The sequence below is a fragment of the Fistularia commersonii genome, chromosome 4 (assembly GCF_037954325.1).
Source record: "Fistularia commersonii isolate RoL2024-O1a breed Wild chromosome 4, RoL_Fcom_v1.0, whole genome shotgun sequence".
Classification (NCBI taxonomy): Eukaryota; Metazoa; Chordata; class Actinopteri; order Syngnathiformes; family Fistulariidae; genus Fistularia; species Fistularia commersonii.
In genome coordinates, this window is record NC_141287.1 from 13,358,724 (window position 1) to 13,379,807 (window position 21,084).

Here is a 21,084-nt window from a genome sequence, read left to right on the forward strand (position 1 = left end):
TATTTTATTTGATTGTAATTCTGTTCTTCATTGTTTTATGTAACTGAATTATATAAAAAAAAAATCAGCCAGAAAATGACACAAAAAAAAAAAACTTGACTTGATTTTTCATTTCATTTCATCAAGAAAAGCACAGGCTTATCTTTGATCCCAAAATCTAATTTAAAATGTGTTTTATGCTATTTTGTTTTCTCTCAATCATGTAAAAAAAAACAGAAAATGACTACAAGCAAAAAAAAATTAGACATAACATATACTTTTTATTTATATTCCTAGCCTCGAAGGCTTTTCTCCCGCCATAGGCGGGAGAAGCTGTCGCCATATCCATCAAAGAACAACCCCAGGTCAGGATTTGAACCAGGAAGGGCGGTTAACGCCGGGCTCGGCCAATTAACGGGCGCCGCCTGATGTTTCCTCCGCCGCTTGCCACTTCCTGCCTTCCTGTCTCCCTTTTTAATGAGAATCTGTCGGATCCGATGCTGCGCTGCTTTCATCTAAAGGCAATTTAAGCAGCGGCGGCGAGGTAGGGGGGTGCCGTCGCTCCGCTAGAAGGGTATGAAGAGCAATAAGTCCCGCCCCCCCATGGTGTGCACCAGGAGCACCTCCATTATTGGCTCTGACTGATCGGAACCGTATCGTAAATCGACCAATTAATCACAACAGAATGTTTTCTGAGCAATCAATCGGGTTTGTCTTGTGATGCCACTCAGGCTCAGGGGGCAGAGCTTCCTCCAGGAGTCACTTACCCTGCTAGCTTGTCGGGCATTGTTAGCGAGTTATTCTACAAATGTCTAAAAGGAGGCGGAGTCAGTGTGCTGGATGAAAGATCCATGGTTTGCTTTCTGATGAATCCATTGGACGACAGCCTGGTAGCCAGCAGAATAGTTTGCTGTTTCTGCAACATGTAGCGCTAGCATCAGCTTTGCTAGAACATAAGTGCTCGCCTAGCTAATATTAGCCGCACAGGAATGCTGTCGGTCAAGGCTAGTTGGTAACTCCGATGGTTACTGCAGAATTCTGCGTCAAGGTAAAGTTTAGCTAATTTTACTAGCACGATAGCATTCGGCTAAAATGTCTAATTATCCATATTTTTTTGCATTGCCAATGATTTCCTCTGTCCGTCAATGCGGTTTCCTTGTCAGGGCTAGCCAGCTAGCTAACGTTAGTTGCAAAGGAAAGCCGTCCATCAGGGCTAGTTGATAGCTTGGATGATTATTGCAAAATACTGCGACAATGTAATTTTTCGCTCACTTTACCACTGTGATAGCATTCGGCTAAAATGTTTCCCCATGCCTAATTATTCAATTTTTTTTGGATTGCCGATGATTTCCCCTCCGTCAACTGTGTTTCAACACCAGGGATAACCAGTAGCGCTAGCATTGGCTTTGCAAGACCATAAGTACTCTCCGAATTATGCTAGCCGGGGGGGAACGCCCTCCATCACAGCGAGTTTGTTATTGATGATAATGGCGAACATGCGGCAATGTAATGTTTAGCTAACTTTGCTAGCATGATAAAATGTGTGTGCTAAAATAATAGTCCATGTCTAACTATCAATTTTTTTTTTGGTACTGGCCATGATTTCTTTTCTCTGTCAAACTGACACCTGCTGTCTCTGTTTGGCCCTGGGCGCCATTGTGCCACGTTTGTCAAACTCCGGACGGGCCTCCTTCCACATCGCGTTTCCGCTCCAACAGTTTCGTGTAATTAGCCAATGCAAAGCAGCCGCCTCCCGCTTGCAGACATTCTTGGCATGCGGCGCTCGTCCCGCCCGCAAGGACGGCTGCTGCCGGAAGGTTTGCGGATTGTTAGCATCTCGTTAGCGTCAAATAGATAAATAAATAAATACAGCAATAGTGGCCGTGGTCTTGACACATCGTTTGGCTCCGAGGCTTCACGTTCTGTACTTTTTCGGGGGAATTCATGGCCACTGAGGAAGATGTTCAGATAATTAGAGGTTCTGTTCTGACCTCCACGCTTTTACTCGGGAAGGAAAACATTTTATTTATTCCCCTGCTCCGCTCCTGTCAGGACGTTATCCAGTAATAAATGTGTTATTGCAGGCCGAGTCGCTCCCTGTTCTGCAATGGTAGTTTAGCATCAACAAATCAGAAGCTGCTGTGTCAGTGCAAAGCCCACAGGTGATGAGAACAAAATGGCGCCCCACCTTTAATGTGCCTCATGCCCTGGTTAGCGGTGGTTGGTGATGGTTAGCGGTGTTAGCTGTGGTAAGCGGTGGTTCACTTTGGTTTGCGGTGTTAGCATTGGTTAGCAGTGATTAGTGGGGGTAAGCTGTGGTTGGTGGTGGTTAGCGGAAGTAAGCTGTGGTTTGGGGGGGTTAGCAGTGGTTAGCAATGATTAGTGGGGTTGACTCTGGTTGGCGGAGATTAGCGGTGTTAGCTGTGGTTAGCAGTGGTTCACTTAGGTTAGCTCTGGTTTGCAGTGGTTAGCAGTGTTTAGGGGTGATTAGTGGGGGTTAGCTGTGGTTGGTGGTGGTTAGCGGTGGTTAGCTGTGGTTAGCGGTGGTTAGCTGTGGGCGGCGCCCCAAAGCAAGAAGATCCTTGGTTGGATTCTCATAGGAGACCCTTCTGTGAGGTGTCTTCATGTTCTCTTGTGGTTCCTCAGGGTTCTCCGGGTTCCCCCCACAGTCCAAACACTTGATGGAGGTTCACTGGAGAGCCTACATTCTCCAGATGTGTGAATTAGAAAATGGTTGTATTAATGGAGCTGAGAATGATAGAGTGGTTGTCGCCATAAAAGTGGACGTACATCGAGCGGTGAAGGAGGTCGCTAAATCATGGTGACACACAGGTGATGTAATTTCCAGGGACGACCAGCGGCCACCGAATGCATCGTTCCAAAGCCTGTGCTGACTGGTACGATATGTTTGTGTGTGTTTGTGTGTATCTGTTTGTGTGCGTATGTGTTACTCTTAACCCGTTTCCAGTGAAAACCAAGGCGTGTCGGAGATAAAGCAACACTTTCCGGCTCCTTTTTGGGGAAATGGAGTGTTTATCAGGGCGCTGCAGGCAGTGATTAGCCATTTTAGGAAAGTACCTTGAAATGTGTTTTTTAAAACATAAAATTTTAAGGATGATAAAAGAATAAAAAAAATCCCAGATGATAATACTAATAATCAGCATCATCATCATTATCATTAATGATTAGGGCGGCATGGTCACACAGTGGTTAGCAGCTTGGCCTCACAGCACGAAGGAGCCTGGTTCTGACTGATAAGGGGACCTTTCTATGAGTAGTTTGTATATTCTCCCCATGTCTGCGTGGGTTTCCTCTGGATTCTCCGGTGTCCTCCCACAGTCCAAAAACATGCAGCAGGTTAATTGGAAAAAAAAATTGCCCCAAATTAGAGAGTGAATGTTGCATATCTTTGTATGTGGCCTTGCGATTGACTGTCAACCAGTCCAGGGTGTATCCTACCTCTTGCCTGATGACAGCCGGGATGGGCTCCAGCATCCCTCGTGACCCTGAGTGCAGGACAAGCAGCGATGGATGGATGGATGGATGGATGGATGGATGGATGGATGGATGGATGGATGGATGGATGGATGGATGGATGGATGGATGGATGGATGGATGGATGGATGGATGGATGGATGGATGGATGGATGGATGGATGGATGGATGGATGGATGGATGGATGGATGGATGGATGGATGGATTATTATTATTATTATTATTGTTGTTCTTTGTAGTAGTAGTAATAGTAGTTATTAAAAATTATCGAAAATTATCATTCTTCTTCTTCTTGTTATGATTATTATCAATATCATATATTTGTGTGTATATCCATATATATAATAGTATATATATATGTATGTATGTATATATATGTATATATATATAATATTATATATGTATTATATATGTGTATATATATTATATATGTATGTGTATGTGTTTGTGTGTGTATATGTTATATGTATGTGTTGTATATAGAAAATAGCTTTTATTGTTGAGGATGTTATAATTGTGTGTGTGTGTGTGTGTGTGTGTGTGTGTGCTTGCGTGCGTGCGTGTTTGGATAGATCCTCCATCCATTGAAATGCAGGTTCATTGAGGCCAAACCGAGGCTCCTGAACCCCTGTAGATTTGCGATTTGACAGCAGTAATAATACATTCATTACACAGACACAGCGTTAAAACTACGCACACACACACATACACACACACACACACACACACACACACACACACACACACACACACACAATCAGCGGCCAACAGAGTGAACGGCAGCGGCAGCCCAGTCACCGACCTCCAGGCATCCCCCTGGCGATGTGCGGCCGCTGAATCATTTTTTATCACAGTTTGTTCAGAAAAGGCTGCCGGGCTCCAGCGTGTTTATGTGTGTATGTCTGTTTGCGTGTACGTGTGTGTGTGTTGTGTGCGTCCCACTTCTTTTTTTAGTTCAGTTTATCAATTACAGTTTTTAAATTTTTTGATTACGGTCAATTTAAAACTGATATAATCAGATATAATTAAATAAATTAAAATAAGATAAATCTTTCAATTAATTAGTATGTGATGCATAGGATAACGAGTGGTAGGCTTTAAGTTATACATTTTCGCAAAAAAATCTTGACATTTCCATGAAATTCTAAAAATATCATAAAAGAATAATTCTTTAAAAAAGGGGGGAAAAAAAGACCTTTGAAGATATGTAGAAAGATTCTGAAAATATCGAAAAATCTACACATAAAAAAAACTTAGCGAGTTAGCCCCTCCAGCGGAACCCAACGCAGGGAACGCCATGGGCTCATAGTACATTTGGCCCTCCCTGTAAAACATACACACACACACACACACACACACACTAAGATGCTAATCAGGGCGTTTTTTGCTGGAAGTGTTAACAGTATCTTTGCCCCGAGTATGGAAACTCTTTTTCATGGCGCAGAACTGAGCCTCACGTGCACGTTCTCACGTACGTGGATAGGCTTGCAAGGAAGTGAGACAGGATGCAGGGCCGACGGGCGCTCAGCGATAAGGCGACCAATGGCAACTTGCTCTGGGAACACGCAATGAGCATGAAATACGTGGGTAGCGATAAGTATCCGATCAGTCAATGTTCCCGGCCGGACGCCTGTTCAGATGTTGATGTTTGGTTGGAACATCATGTTGTGGTTGGTATCCATGACGACCAGCTGATGTCTTGACACCGGGCTGTCAAGACATTGATATTGTATTGCGTAGACGCTAATGTCCAAGTGTACGTCCTCCTGCCCCCGCTCCCCCTCACCGCGTAATTGGATCAACGTCCGGCTTTGCAGAGCCGCCGCCGCCAATGGACCAATGGGGCGTTGGCGTTTGGAGTGGGTAGGAAACAGTGATACAAGTACAAACACTGAAGTGGAACAAGATTTGTATTCTATTTCCAGAATCCCCTCCCCTCCCCCGTGGGAATTATTGGATTTGCCCGCTCGCTGGTCCCACATCTTGATGCCGGTGGCAAATCGAATCCGTGAAATTACCATGAGTCGACATGGTGACGGCGTTACTACAGAGGCAGCGCTCGGGAGACATGATTGCTTCTCTAATACCGAGCGAAGCTTCAACCCTCGCCTCCACCCCCGATATTCACCATCTCAGGGCTCAGTGTGATTTGGACCGTCGAACTCAGGAGCTTTTCTCTGTCTGAGGAGTGAGAAGAAATGAAGGAGTGGCGGAGGAGTCGCTTTAGTGCCTTGGCGCCGCACTGGGAGACGTGAGCTGTTCATACGAGGCGTTCGATTCTCTAGTGTACTTCACTTGGATCCGTATCGCCTGCCCGGTGCTGCGGCCGAAGCTATTTTATCGAAACTGTCGTGCTTGACGTTTTTGTCTAAATCCTCCTTTTGTGAGGCTCTCAAGGATTCAAGTCGACGGCTTTAGGTTATTGGTTTGAACTGCAAACAGTCCGACTGTCCGGCCCCCCGTCCCCTGACAAGTACCGTGTGAGTACTACAGAGGTACGACTCCAGCAACTACACCAAACCAACAGAGGATTTTCCTAATCGCCATTGAACAAACAGAAGTTGTCCGACTGACCCGCTCCCTGGGGACAGCCGACAAGTACCACAAAAACAGAAATACTACTCCAGCAATTACACCAGACCCACAAAAGATTTTTCAAATTTGCACTGAACTAACAGAAGTGGTCCGACTGACCAACTCCCTGGAGGCAACTGACAAGTACCACATGCACAGAAATACTACTCCAGCAATTACACTGGGCCAATAAAGGATTTTTCAAATCTCCATTGAACAAACGGAAGTCATTTGATTGACCAGCTCCCCAGGGGAAACTGACAAGTACCGCATGAGTACTACAGAAGTACTGCTCAAGCAATTACACCAGACTCACAGAGGATTTTGAAAATCTCCATTGAACAAACCTGAAGTGATCTGACCGACCAACTCCCCAGGGGGCAACCAACAAGTACCACATGCACAGAAGTACTACTCTAGCAATTAAGCCGGACCCATCGAGGATTTTTTCACATGTAATATTGAACAAACTGAAATGGTCTGGTTAACTCCCTAGGGACAACCAACAAGTGCCACAAGTGCCACAGAAGTACTGCTTCAGCAATTACACCAAACCCACAGAGGATATTTCAAATGTCCATTGAACAGATACCTCGGCTTTCCTCTGGATTCTTATTTCTCGTGGAAGCTGGTTGATGTTGATAGGAGATCTGTTTGGAATTCGGTAGAACCAAAGCATCCAAATCCAGAAAAGGCGACTCTTCTCTTTGCCGTGGCCTATCTATAACCAGCGGTTGTCATAGCCCTGCCTCCATTGGAGAACCTTTCCAGAGGTTTCCGCAGTCAGGCGTAACATGACACCTGCCCCTGAGTTGGTACACATTGGGATGTCACATCTCAAGACTGGAAACTCCATTGGTTGAAGGTCATGGCAAGGTCCCAGTTAGGTCTTCTGGCATAGAGCAGCACTTCCTCCTGGGGAGAAGCCATGTTGGATCTCAAAAGGAAAGTCGTCGTCGAACGGGAAGGAACTGAAGGAGAGGAAGAATCGGTTGACTTGGCTCGTTGCCGACATGGAAAACCCGAACCAATGGACGGTCGCCCTCGACCTGGACATCTGCCGTCTGCGTGATCCCTCAAAGACACTGATCAATATTGCCGCCAATCAAGCAGCGGGTCGCCATGCTAATGCTGCCAGGATAGATACAGCATGTCAGCCGGGATGCGCATTGATCTCCGGGGGAAATATGACTTGGCGCTCTCTTAGTGCACTTACGGTCAGTCGCCATGCGTCTTCATTAGCGCTCGCCGCTGGTATTTCTTCATCCGATAAGTGGATCGGACGGGGTCGCCCCACCCGCTCCGTGAGCATAAGCTATCCTTTTCCGTCGCGTCCAAAAGCGCTGCGGCTGTTTTGGACTTTGTCCACTTGTGTGTCGATGGCCTCCAATACCAAAACTAATGAGTGTGACGGCATTCAGCTGCTTCCTGGAATAACGGTCCAGTCGCCATTTGTTTTTCCCGCCATTTTTCAGACCCAGCGAGAGACATTTTTCTGGAGCCCTTGCAAACACCAGTCTTCTGGGATCCTCAGGCTAAGTGAGCCATCCAGAGGAGACAAGGAGCTTTGAGGTTGAGACTCTGTTGTTTGGAGCCCAAACAAACTTTCCATTCATTCATTCATCATCTCATCATATCTATTCCACTACTCTGCAGTGATTGGGTGAGAGGCGGGGCTTCCCATTGCAGGTCACCTGTCAATCACAGAGCCTCACATAAAGGCATACAAGTTTTCACCCTCTCATTCCCATACACATTGAAACTGAAAGATGATGATATCCCGTTGTTGTATTTTGTGTGCTGGTTTGTCTTCTGGCTTCTTGTCCTTCTTGTCCAAATGCGACTTGCTGACTTTGTAAAAGAAAAAAAACGCTGTTGCCTGATTGGCTGTCGGGCCCTGAAGCACTTCTTAAAGGCAGGGCGGTTCACCACCCTGCTGCCAGTGCTACGATAAAGTACTACGATAAAATGCAACACTAACAGCCACTTTGTCCTCTGAGGATTCCTGTTAACCCCCCTCCAACACACACACACACACACACACACAGCTCCACGTCCTTCCATATAAATACAAACTGCCCTCCAATCAAGCTCGGCTCATTTACATCGGGATTTATGATCTTTGCACGTTGCTGGCGAATGTGCACGTGTACGTGCACAAATTCATTCATTCACTGTTCATAAGACATAATAGGCGGGATGCCTCTCAATCACAGGGTCAGCTGTCAGTCAAAAGGTCAGCTATCAATCAGAGACTTTCCTATCATTCTTACCTGCGGACCAATGAGAGCCTGCTTTGAACCTGTTGTTATCGGACCTCCTGGAGAGGACCAGGGTAGGGGAACATGGAGAACCTGCAGAGAGAACCCTTCTGTGGAACTATGGAAGAAAGACGGAGAACCTTGAGAGAAGCCAAGCTGGAGAACCCGCACAGAGAGAAGCCTTGGTCCATAGCGCTAGCCACAGTGCTAACAACGTTTTGTCTCACTCAGTTCTCCTACATTCTCCTGCTCAGATCTTGTTTCCATCAGTGGAACATGTTCTGCTCCAGACAGAACCTGGGTTCCTGTTGGGAGGAGTAAAGAACCCAATAACCCACCTTTAGAACTTTGGCCTCAACAGAAAAGATACAACCAACAGCTAGAAGTCCAAGAGAGGAGCGTCACGGTCTGAGGTTGTCTCCTTGGAGGAGCTTGAAGACATCCAGATCTTTGCAGATGATTCGGTCCCGCTTTACCAGTCGATACTTCCCTGCGCTCGATTGGTGGATTACCATCCGCCGGGTCATGTGACCCACAACCCACAGATTGAATCGGGTTCAAATATAACCAATGTCGTCCAATGGATGATTGACAGGTGGGCGGGGCTAAGGAGAGGGGATGGGTCTTTCAGATTTTTTTTCTCTTAATTCCTGTGATTTTGCTTTTATTCAAAAAACACTATTTTCTTCAAAAAATGTGGAGTGACTCAAAGATGACAAAGGAACACACACGCACACAGACACACAGGTAAATCTTGAGACATGTGCAAACAGATACACACACCACATACAGACCACACACACACACACACACACACACACACACACACACACACACACACACGCACACACACTCTCAATTGTTTTTCTTCTTTTGCTTGGATGCTTTGGTTCTTTTGAAGTTTGTTTCTTCCTTTAAATAATCCTTGCTGATCCCTCTTATTTATTTATTTCTCGATTTGATTTGAGTTATATATTTATCTTGTTTGATGTATATCTTTTATTTGTTATGATTATTAATGTATTATCCATTACATTCAATCTATATATACATTTAAGTTTTATCTATTGGTTAAAATTGATACATGAATTTTTCTATCTGACATGCAATTTCTTTGATTTGATCTATTTGTTAATTTATTCATTTCAGTAGTTTATTTATTGAAACGTATTGAAATTGAAATTTATCTATTTATTGGATTTCTTCATATTTTGTTATTCATGTCTTCATATTTCCAACCTTTTTTTTTTTTACAAATTTGTAAAATCAAATTGAGGTTAATTTCCTGTGGATTTCCTTCTCTATCGATCCATTGATTTATTGAACTATTGACTTATTTGAGCCTCTCGGCAGGGTTTCATCCGTATTGTTGTTTCATGTTTTTTTGAATATTTATCTCCGAAAAACGGCATCCTTTTTTTTTTCCCAAACAAAGAAGTGACTGTCAAGGGAGAGGAGAGATTACACACAAAAACACACACAAACACAACACACACACACACACACACACACACACACACACACACACTAAACCCCCTAGACTTCATTAAAACCCTCCAGCATTATTGTGACGAACACAAACACACACACAAACACACACACTCTTCCTCGCCACTAACCAGCATCCATCTTCTCTGTTGTGTTTTGCTTTGCGTCCAAAACCTTTTAGACAACACTTTTTATTTCTAATTAATTATTCAAATGACTTTAATTACTTTATTACTACGTGTGTGTGCGTGTGTGTGCACAAGCGTGTGTGTGTGTTCTCCATGTTCTTGGAAAGTATGCAGGAGGGACATTGTAGAAGCTAAAGGGTGAATATTATTCTCAAAATGATACACAAATGAGAGGGTGAATTATTGTTTGTCTGCATGACAGGCGAATGAGGGTGAATGGTTGAATGTCATGACATGACATTTGAATGAGAGGGTGAATAAACTCAAAATTATATGCGAGTGTGAGGGTGAATGTTGTGGATCTTTGTGGGAATGAGAGGATGAATGTTGTTTATATGTGGTGAGAGGGTGAATGTTGTTTATATCTATGATGTGTGAACTTTTTTGTGAGGTGAGAGTGTGAATGTTTATGTATGTATGGGTGAGAGGGTGAACTGTCCCACATCTCCATATTTGTCACAGCGACCAGTCTGTAAGTCACTATAGATGGAATAAATGAATGAATGAATGAAATCAACTGTCCTCTTTGGATCATTGTCCTTTTCCCCCCATCCGACCTCTCCATGCCCCCTGGGTCGCACCTGAACATCTCACGGGCCGTTTTTGGCTCTTCACCCTGGACAAGAGACGGCGGTTTGAAAAAAAATACACAAAAAAAACCTGTTTGTTCTTCGTCTCTTTGGCGAGGAAGAGGAGGAGGCGGCTATTCGTCCCCGAACAAGCCAGGGCTCGGCCTCCTTGGCAGCCCACTGATGTTGACTAACTCAGATCTTTATCCAAGTTTGTGTGTGTGTGTGTGTGTAAGCATATGTGTGTGTGTCGGTCATCTCCCTGGAGAGAGCGAATGAAAAATGGATGCATCCAAATGCTTCCCTTTACCCGCTGGCTCCATATTTTGCCAGTCCACGGGTTCTCTGGAGAAGACCAAGGGCAGATGTTTCACAGAGAAGGTCGTCTGAGGGTCGCCTGACACTTCAGATGTTCTGTCTCACAAAACGTTCTGTCCTGTCAAGCGTTCTTTAGACTCCACGTCCCTTCTCTTCAAATATTGAGTCATATCACAGGTTCTTTTGTTCCGCCACATCAAATGTTCTGTCTTGGCTAACGTTCTATCATATCTCTTTGAAGCTTTCACTTCAAATGTGGACTCATACCGCAGGTTCTTTTGTTCTGATACATCATATGTTCTGTCATGTCAGATGTTCTTTAAACCCCATCTTGTCAAACATTCCGTCAAGTCACATCAAAAGTTCCGTCATGTCAAACGTTCATGAAAACCTTCTTGTCAAACGTTCCATTAACTTATGTTCCTTGCCCGATCCTTTTGTTCTTTTACGTCAAAAGTTCCAGCGTGTCCAACCTTGACGTTCCTTTGTTTGAAGCCTTCATTTCAAACGTTGACTCATAGCACTTATTATTTTGTTCCTTCAGATCAAATGTTCTGTCACATGGAAGACACGTCACATTATTCTATGTTGTTAAATATTCTGTCATCTCCACGTCCCTTTGCTTTGAACCTTCACTTCAAATATTCAAATATAAGTTCTTTTATTGCACCACATCAAATGTTCCGTCATGTCAAAGGATCCTTGTATCCCTTCACTTCAGATGTTGACTCAAGATCACATGTTCTTTTGTTCCGTCTAACAAAATGTTCTGTCACCCCTTCATGCCAAACAGTCCACCATCACATCAAAAAAGTTCCATTCTGTCAAACATTGAGTCATTCTAAACCGTTCCCATCTTTTTGTTCTTTTGCGTCAACAGTTCCATCATTTCAAGCGTTATATTACCTCCATGTTCCTGAGCTTTGAAGCCTTCATTTCGAATGTTGACTCAGATAATAGGTTCATTTGTTCTGTCACATCAAATGTCAAACATTCCACCGCATCAAATGTTACGTCACACAGAACTTTCTGTCACCCCTTCATGTCAAAAGTTCCGTCACATCAAACATTCAGTAATGTCACATGCCCTTTGCTTTGAACTTTCGTTCAACCACGTCAGAATTTCTAGTCTCAACGTAAACTCAACGTTTAAATAATAATGATGATTATATTCTTAATAGCAGTAATAATAATAATTATAATGATTAGTATATAATTAACTGGATTATTATCTTTGAATAATACATGATATTAACACTTATCATTTATTATAACTGTTATTATTTATTTTGCGCTATTAATGTTATGTTGCTGTTATTAGTACAATATAATTATTAACGTGCATATTAACATAACAATAACAATAATATGGAGGACTGTTTGTTGTTAATTTCATATTATAATATGGTGTACATTATAATATAATTATGAATATAGAATTTAAAATCATAATAATAATTTTAAATATTATTTGTAAATCGTTATTGTTTGTTATTGCATCATTATAATGATGATCGTTATTTTATGATTGATATTAGAATATTACATTATATGAATATGTTATGGTAATAATGATTACTGATATTATTATTATATATATGATGAAATATTAATACATTTGCTGTTATTATCGTTTATTATCATTATTATTATAATTATTAATAATGACTGATTTCTTATCTTTATATCATCATTATTATAGCTGCTGATGTTGTTATCAATATATTACAATATATTCATTACATATATGTATATATTAATATACAAATCAATCAATCTGCGTCACTCCTCTCCCTTTCCAGAAGAACCACTTCCAGAGCGCCGTATCTTCAACGAGATCTGCGCCTTGAAGGACGCCACCGGCCCGTGCAAAGCCGACAAGGAGCGCTTCTTCTTCGACGTGGATACAGGACGTTGCCGTCCCTTCAGCTATGGCGGTTGCCAAGGCAACGCCAACAACTTCCACACGCAGGCCGAGTGCGAGGAGACCTGCGTCTTCACGCGTGAGTTCCTCGCCATGTTCCCCGTTCTTCGTTCCGCGCTCCTGAACCGACGGTCCGCCATGTTGGCTCCCGGAGCTCCGGCCGGGAGCCATCTTGGATCTCCTAGGTGAACGTCTTCCTCCTCGTGAAACCGCAGAAGAAGAAGTAGTGCCGTGACGACCTTCTCGTCTTCTTCCACATCCCCTGCTGCTTCTTCTTGCTGTTCTTCTCCCCCCTTTTCTTCACCCTGTCCTTCATGGTGTTTCAGCTTTTTCTTTTTCACCTTCGTCCTTTTCGTTTCCTTCCTTCTCATCCTCTTCTCCTTCTTCCCCCTCTTTCTCTTTGTCTTCTCCTTCTTATCGCTCCTCTTTTAAGCGATTGCTAGAAATGGTAAAGAAATTTGAGGAAATTCAAAGAAATTACTCGAAATCATTGAGTTACTTGAAATTAGGAGAAAATTTGACAAAAATTATTCTTAATTTTTTACAAAAATACAAATAAATGGCCGGATAGTTATAAGGAAATTATTTGAAGAATTATGAAAAAAAAAATTGAAAAACTACAAGGATATCATTCACAAATATTTGTACAATAGTCAAGAAGTTACGAGGAAAATGGCAGAAAAATTAGAAAAAAAAATTATAGATAAGTGTAGGTGTAGCTAACCAGACAATTCTGAATTATGTTCAGGTGGTGACAAGGAAATATCAAGAGATTCACAGAAAATGGCCAAGAAATTACTGGAACTTATTAACAAAATACAGAAAAATTACAGGAAATGTTCAACATAATCGAAAATTATATGAAACTTTTCAAGCCATTATTAGAAATAGTTAAAAGTTCTGAAAAACTACTCATTAAGATGTTACTTGAAATCAGGAGAAAATTATAAGAAAATGACTCTCAAATTGTTACAAAAATATAGATAAATGGCCAAATTGTTCATTCAGAGATATTTGTACACTAATTTATGAGGAAAATTGTCAAAAAACTAATGGAAAATTTGGGGGGAAAAATGACTTGAAAATCATCTGGAAATTTCAGGAAAATGATCATGGAATGATCAATTTATTTAAAACAAAAAACTAGAAAAAAAATAAATTTTGAGAAAATCTTTCTGGAATTTCGGGAAAAATATGAAAGAAAGTACTTGTCAAGAAATGAGTGCAAATTACTTAGAAGTGAGTTGAAAATATTCAAGAAATTAGTGGAAAATTGTTAAGAAATTATTTCAAAATAGTTTCCTCCTCTTCTGCTGCTCCTTCTTCTTGTTTCTTCTGCCTCTTCTTCATCATCAGCGCCGCCTTCTTCTGATCTTCAGCTCCAAAATCTCGCTCCTCTTCTTCTCCTTTGTCAGCGCCTTCCTTCTTCTGCTTCTCCTCCTGTTTCGCTTCTTCCTCGGCTCCTTCTTCCTCTAGTTCTTCTCCATCTTCATCTCCTCCTCCCCTCCTCCTTCTTCTGGTTCCTAAATATAGCCTGGGCAGAGCTCCGGCTACAGAAAGAGGAGGAGGAAGACAGAATGAAAACAGGGAGCCAAATAAAACTATTTATTTTGTTTCAAATACCTGTATGATAATAATAATAATAATAATAATAATAATAATAATGGTTTATTAATATTTTATCATTATTGCTGCCATCAATAGTAACTGGAATATTAACAATATGTTTTGCATAATTAACATTATTTTTCCATCATTAGTACCATTGATATAAATAAAAATACTGTAGTCATTGCTTACTTTATAATTTTTTAGTTTATGATATCATTATCATTATCATATTCATTATTATTTTCATCATTATTATTATTATTGATATTGATATGAATATCACTTGATAAAAACAATATTATAGTTACATTTAGTTTTATTATTATTATTGCCATTAGAATTATTCGTAGTTTTTTACTTACTATTTTTGATATTTTATAGGATTTTGTATTTAGTATAATTTTATTTCATCACTATTATTATTATAATTATAATTGCTATTATTATTAATAGTAATTATGATATTAATAATAATACTTGGAAACTGTTTCTAATCTTGAATTTAATCTGGAACTTCGAATAAAACTTTTTGTCTTTTTTGTGATTGAAGACAAACCTCCGCACACCTCAGTAATAACAGGGTAATAACCATCTGTCACCTCTTGACAGGCCAGACACACACAAACACACACACAAACACACACACACACACACACACACGCACACGCACATACACACAGATTTTTAACACTCGTTCTTGGTGTTGTGGAACCTTGATGGGATGTTTGTCGCTCCGAGCCGCTGGCTCCTCGTGTAATTCGTCGCCAGCGGCTAAACAACCATAAATCACACGTACACACCCACACACACACACACACACACACACACACACACACACACACACACACACACACACACACACTCACACTCACACACACACATGCTCACACTCACACTCATACGCACACACACAGTAGCTTTCAGAGGGGCAGAGAGCATGTGGACATCCCTCTTATTGTTTTCTTTTTGGTACAGCAGAGGACACACACACACACACACACACACACACATACATCCATACACCCCACCCACCCACACATACACAGAAAGACATAGAGACACACACACACATTTATGCACGAACTTATACAAACAGATAGATATGCACATACATGTAAACAAATGTATGCACACACATACAGATAGACAAACACACATACATACAGACAAAAAGACACACACACACACACACACACACACACACACACACATACACACACACACACACACACAGGGTATATACACATAGAGATGGCCAGAAACACACGCAAACATGCACACGTAAACACACACACACACACACAGACTAAACACAAAATATAGAAAAGTCTGATTAAAAAATGAAAGAATATTTGTTTAACAATCTAATTATCCCCATAGCACATACACACACACAAACACACACACACACACACTCTTATGCACACACACAGACACACACCTAGTGTAGCTTTTCTCTTCTTTGGTGATGAATCAATAATAATGGCCCTTTGAGGTGTTTATTAACGTGTTATTACGGGGGGTGGAGGGGCGATCAATAGCCAATCGATCATTCATTTGTCGGCGTCCTTCCGAATGCTTCTCAAACATTGATCGGGTTTTGGGAGCGTTGCCGTGGTGACATCAGGGCTCCATCTAGTGGAGGGTTCTTGGTGGCAGCAGGTTCTCAGGCAGAAGATCCTGAGGAAATAAACCTTCAGAAATGAGAAAAAAAAAACTGCAAAGAAATTATTTTAAATTGTTCAGAAATTGCAGGAAAATTTGATAAAAAATTCTTAAAAAGTGTCAGTAGCTAATGATTTGAAAAATACTGGAAATTATTTTAAAATGACTAGAAATCATCCGTGCCGGGAAATGATCATGGAATTATGGGAAATGTATTTAAAAAAAAATGTCCAGAAGTGACCCGAAAATCATTTTGCCGATGTAACGATAGACTCCAGATGTTTGACTCCGCCGTCTCTTCCTCCCCTCTGTCTCCCAGATGAGAAGGACCCCTGTTGGCTCCCAGAGGCCCCGGGCCCCTGCCGGGGCCTCATCCGTCGCTTCTTGTTTGACAGCGAGAGCCGGCAGTGCCGACCTTTCTTCTACGGCGGCTGCTTCGGCAACGCCAACAACTTCCGTAGCCTCAACCAGTGCCGGGCCAAGTGCCAGCCGCCAGGTGACCCAAACTGACAAGACATGAAAACCGATAGAATATTGCGTGAAAATTTTCATGAAGATTCTGGAAAAGTATGAAAATTAATAGCAGAAAATTCTGGAAATGATCTGGAAATCAGAAGAAAATTATGAAAATGTTCAAGAATGACTTGAAAATCATCAAGGCATTTCCTGAAGATGATAGTGAAAAAAATTTAAACTAATTTTCTGGATACTGATCAATAAATTAATCATCAAGAATTTACTGAGAAAATAAAATCTGGAAATTTATAAAGCCGCCCATAGAAAATTGTCAAGACATTTCTGGTTCATTATCAAGAAACAATTGAAACATTGGAATTAATAAGAAAGCCATCAAGAAAACATGACGAGACACATTTGTACCAAATAACCCCCAAAATAAATTTGAAATCTTCAAGAAATGATGTCCTTTAACGGGTGTAGCAGTCCGGCAGTTGATCTCTGAGGGATCGAAAATCATCTGAAAAGATCTAGAAAAGGAAATGCCGCCTGAAAGGCAGTCAGTCGGGAAGACGGTGAGCGTGAAGAAGAGTCAGGATGAAGGAATTGCAGCGTTAAGGAAGAAAAAAACCCAAATATATCAAAAATGAATGAATGCATTGGAAGCAGATGCTGCAGAAGAAGGTTCTAGATGCCAGACTTTGCCTGAACTTATCTGGATTTTCCTCCTTCCTGCAGCCAAAGCCACCAAGATCCCGGATGTTGTGTTGCAAACCAATGTTGCGAGCGCTGTCGAGCTTCCCACCGTCGCCTCAGGTGAGGTCAGGGGTTGCCCCCGGCAACCGGCTGTTTAATCACTTGAACATCTGACGGAGTGATTTTGATTTCGGTTGAATGATATTTCAATTTATTAAAAAAAAAAAAAAAAAGCATAGATTGTAAATTGTACATTTTTTGACTATTTATAGTCAATGTGTGCTTATTAAGTGAGAAAAGTTTAAAAAAATTGAAAATATATTTTAAAAATTCCAAAATACAAAGCTTTACAAAAATTGAGAAATTTCATTAAATACAAATAAATGAAAACCAGCGAAAGCATGTGCCGGAAGGGGGAACTGCATTGATTTAATGTTATTTATTTATATATTGTTATTTGTTATCATTTGTCGGTCCTCAGGGGCCCAGACGCTGAAGGCCAGCCTCAACAGCACCAAGCAAGAGAGAGGCAGGGGTGAGACACACACACACACACACACACACACACACACAAACGCTCGGGAGAGCGGGTGTGTGTGTGTTAAAATTGGAAACTTTCATATATACTTAGAGCGGTTGCAGTGACAATAGCTCTCTCGGGTGGCCAGAGAAGGAAACGTGCCAGCTGTAGTATTTTTGGCAATATATATTTGGGTAAAAAAGAAAATAACTGTCATGAAAATTAAAAAAAGTACTTCCTGCTTTAAAGGAATTGAAGAATTGATAAAACTGGGGAAATAAATATATAAATAAATAAATAAATCACTCCTGAGAATCAAGAATACCTTCAAAAGAATATATTGTTGAGATGATAATGAATCTGTAAAAGTAGGAAAGTGTTTATCATGAAATTATAATTCAAATAGATATTAGTTGTAAAAGAATACACGGTCTGATCAAACGGCGCCCCTAGTGGTCATTTATGGAACTACATGTCCAATGCAATTGGTCGTTTCAATATGGTTTTCTTTGTTTTCTTTGTGTGTGTGTGTGTGTGTGTGTGTGTGTGTGTGTGTGTGTCCAGACGCCGTGCGTGCGTTTTGCTCCATCCCCCCAGAGAAGGGGACGTGTGACGGCCAGGAGAAACGTTTCTTCTTCGAGCGTCGTACTCGCCGCTGCCTTCCATTCATCTTCACTGGCTGCGGAGGAAACAACAACAACTTCCAGAGCCGCCGGGACTGCGTGCGGACCTGCGGCCGACGCAGTGAGCTACGCCGTCCTCCACCCAGCTCCAACCATCTTGAACTCTTGGCTGTTCCCCTTTAACCTTCCACTCCATACAAATCCAGCTGTCTTCAAATGCCTCCAACGATCTTGAACTCCCTCAATTCCAACAAGCTCTAACTTTCTCCACCTGTCTCAATTTACCCACCTAACGAAAGACTTTTCTCCATGTTTCTACCTGTCTCTAACTGTCTAACTCCACCCAATGCCATCTATCTCCATGCCACCACCCGCCTCCACCTGTCTGTATCTCGAGTCACCTCTACCCACATCCCCCCGGCTCCTTCCGTCTTCACCCACACCTTTAAACCCTGCGTTCCAGCCATCTCCACCTGAGCTATGGTGGCCTCCAACCATCTTGAAATTCTTCCGTTTTAACCCACCCGTCTCCATATCTCCACCCAACTCCACCTGCTTCCACCCGTCTCTACCCACATCCACCCATCTTCAGCCCCGGTCACATTTACCCACATCTTTAACCCCTCGTTCCGTCCGCTTCCACCCACGTCCCCTGTCCCCACCTGCCTCCACCCGTTTCCAACACCTCCACCTCAATCTATCAATCATCAATGTGACACGTTTCAATAGACTCAGATTATGAAGGATAAGCGTGAATTGTACTAGCAGTAGTACTAGTAGTGTTGGTAGTGCTAGTAGTAGTACTTGCCGTACTCGTACTCGGAGTATGGCTGATTACTGTGTTCCATGTTCATCCCTCAGAACCTCGGGTGAACATGATCCGGATAAAGAGGAAGAACATCAACAACATCCTGGTGGACTCCTTCTGAGGCATCGCCCCCTGCCTGGCTTCGCCCCCCTGGAGCACTCCGCCACGCGGCCCGTTTTGTTTTTTATTTCAAGCTGCTTCCATGGCGCAGTGGCCATGACAATAGTCTGATCTTCACCGCCAGCACGACTGTTGATTTGCACTTGTATTTTTGCTTTTTTTAAAAATCTATTTTAAGATTAATTGTAAGAAATATGAAATTTAAAAAGTGAATATGTTTTCATACGACATATATATATGTATATTTGATTTTTAATCATCGCTCAAGTTGCCCTGGAGGTGGAAAGTGAACCTCCAGAATGAATGATTGAGAAATCTAGAAAAATTTATTTTAAGACATAAAAATAAACTAGAAAAATTAAATCTCTACAAAATTTTCTGAAAGTACATTACAAAAATCTAAATTGATTTTAACAGTGACTAGATAATAAGTTAAATAAAATCAAATTAAGTGCTAAATAAGTGATAGTGCAGAAAAAAAGAAAGTAAAATTATATTATAAACAAAAAAGTTATTAGTTCTTTTTATTTTGCAAAAAAGAATCAATTGATAAATAAAATAAAGATAAAAAAAAATTAAATGATAGCCGCTGGCAGACAATTTGGGACGAAAAAAATTACATTGAAATAGAAAATAAAATGTTGATTAAAACAAAAAATCAGAATCATATCATAGCATTGGCCAGAAAACCAGGAGAAAACACTGAATTCAAGATAAAAATAGAAATGGGCCAGAAAAACGAAAATACAGGACATTTTTAAAATAAACAGATAAAATTTATTTGTTATTTTCTTTATAGACAAAAATAGAAAAAAAATTAAAAGAAGCACAATTTCTGCAATATTCATGCTTTAATGTATTTTGTTATTAACATTTTGATTTTATTATTATTAAAGCACCAAAGGGGAGTCTTGGAGTTGTTTGTTCTTGTATTTCCCATGAGTAGCCACAAGGTAGCGGTGTTGCGCAAAAAACAAAAATAGATTCTCTGCTTCATCTCGTTTCATAATCACGGCTGCACTGCATTTTTTTTTAACTTTGTAATAAAATTCGATTTCCCGTCCTCCCGTCGTTTGCCCGTTTATATATCATAAAAGTGGTTTTTGGGGTTAATATCTATAAGTTTTAAATGATTTCTAAGGAGCTGAAGGTCGTCAAGGCTGTCGTCAAACGTGTGCTAACATCTACGTTAATGCTATTCCACGATTAAACAAACCTATGTACACAATAAATCTGTTCAGCCAGGGCAAACACACACAGAGACACAAAAACAGCGCAGACATGCATTTTCATGTAGATAAAGTCAAAATCAAACAAATCCTGTGGTTGTACCGCTACCCCGCGCCGCTAGGAAGGTGCGGCGACTCAGCAAGGGGAGGAGTCACTTCCTGTCACATGCAGTTGCCACTTCCGGTATCGGAAGCAGCTGGGACCGATTTAATGCCATTAAGCCCTAGAGTCTGGATTCAAAGAAAAACGTTTTTTTTTTCTAATTATTTGTTTAAATATTTGTTTTTAAATAGAGATCAGATATGTTTTTTGTTATACTCCTTATATTGTCTGATTTTTGTATCTATGTATATTTTTGTGCTTGCCCGGGCAAAACAGAATTTTTGCATATAGATTGATTAATTGAAAAAAAAATATTAAGAAAAACAGGATTTAAAGAAAAACATTTTTGTTATTTAAATTTTTAATCCGATTGTGCGCGAGAATAATGAGAAACCAATCAATAATTGACCCATAATTAATTCAATTAATAATTAATTTTAAAAAAAATCAATAGATA

General features: G+C 41.1%; 1 protein-coding gene across 1 annotated transcript in view; it reads left to right on the forward strand.

Moving 5' to 3' along the window:
* tfpia (tissue factor pathway inhibitor a) overlaps nt 1–20,203 on the forward strand; it is a 22,303-nt gene extending 2,100 nt beyond the window's left edge. The window contains exons 2-7 of the mRNA XM_086145408.1: nt 12,675–12,875; nt 16,392–16,568; nt 17,267–17,344; nt 17,706–17,759; nt 18,309–18,488; nt 19,229–20,203. Coding sequence (XP_086001534.1) covers nt 12,675–12,875; nt 16,392–16,568; nt 17,267–17,344; nt 17,706–17,759; nt 18,309–18,488; nt 19,229–19,296 — 758 coding nt within the window. The 3' untranslated portion in view covers nt 19,297–20,203. The remainder of the gene's footprint in view (nt 1–12,674; nt 12,876–16,391; nt 16,569–17,266; nt 17,345–17,705; nt 17,760–18,308; nt 18,489–19,228) is intronic.
* Nucleotides 20,204–21,084: the final 881 nt, after the last annotated feature.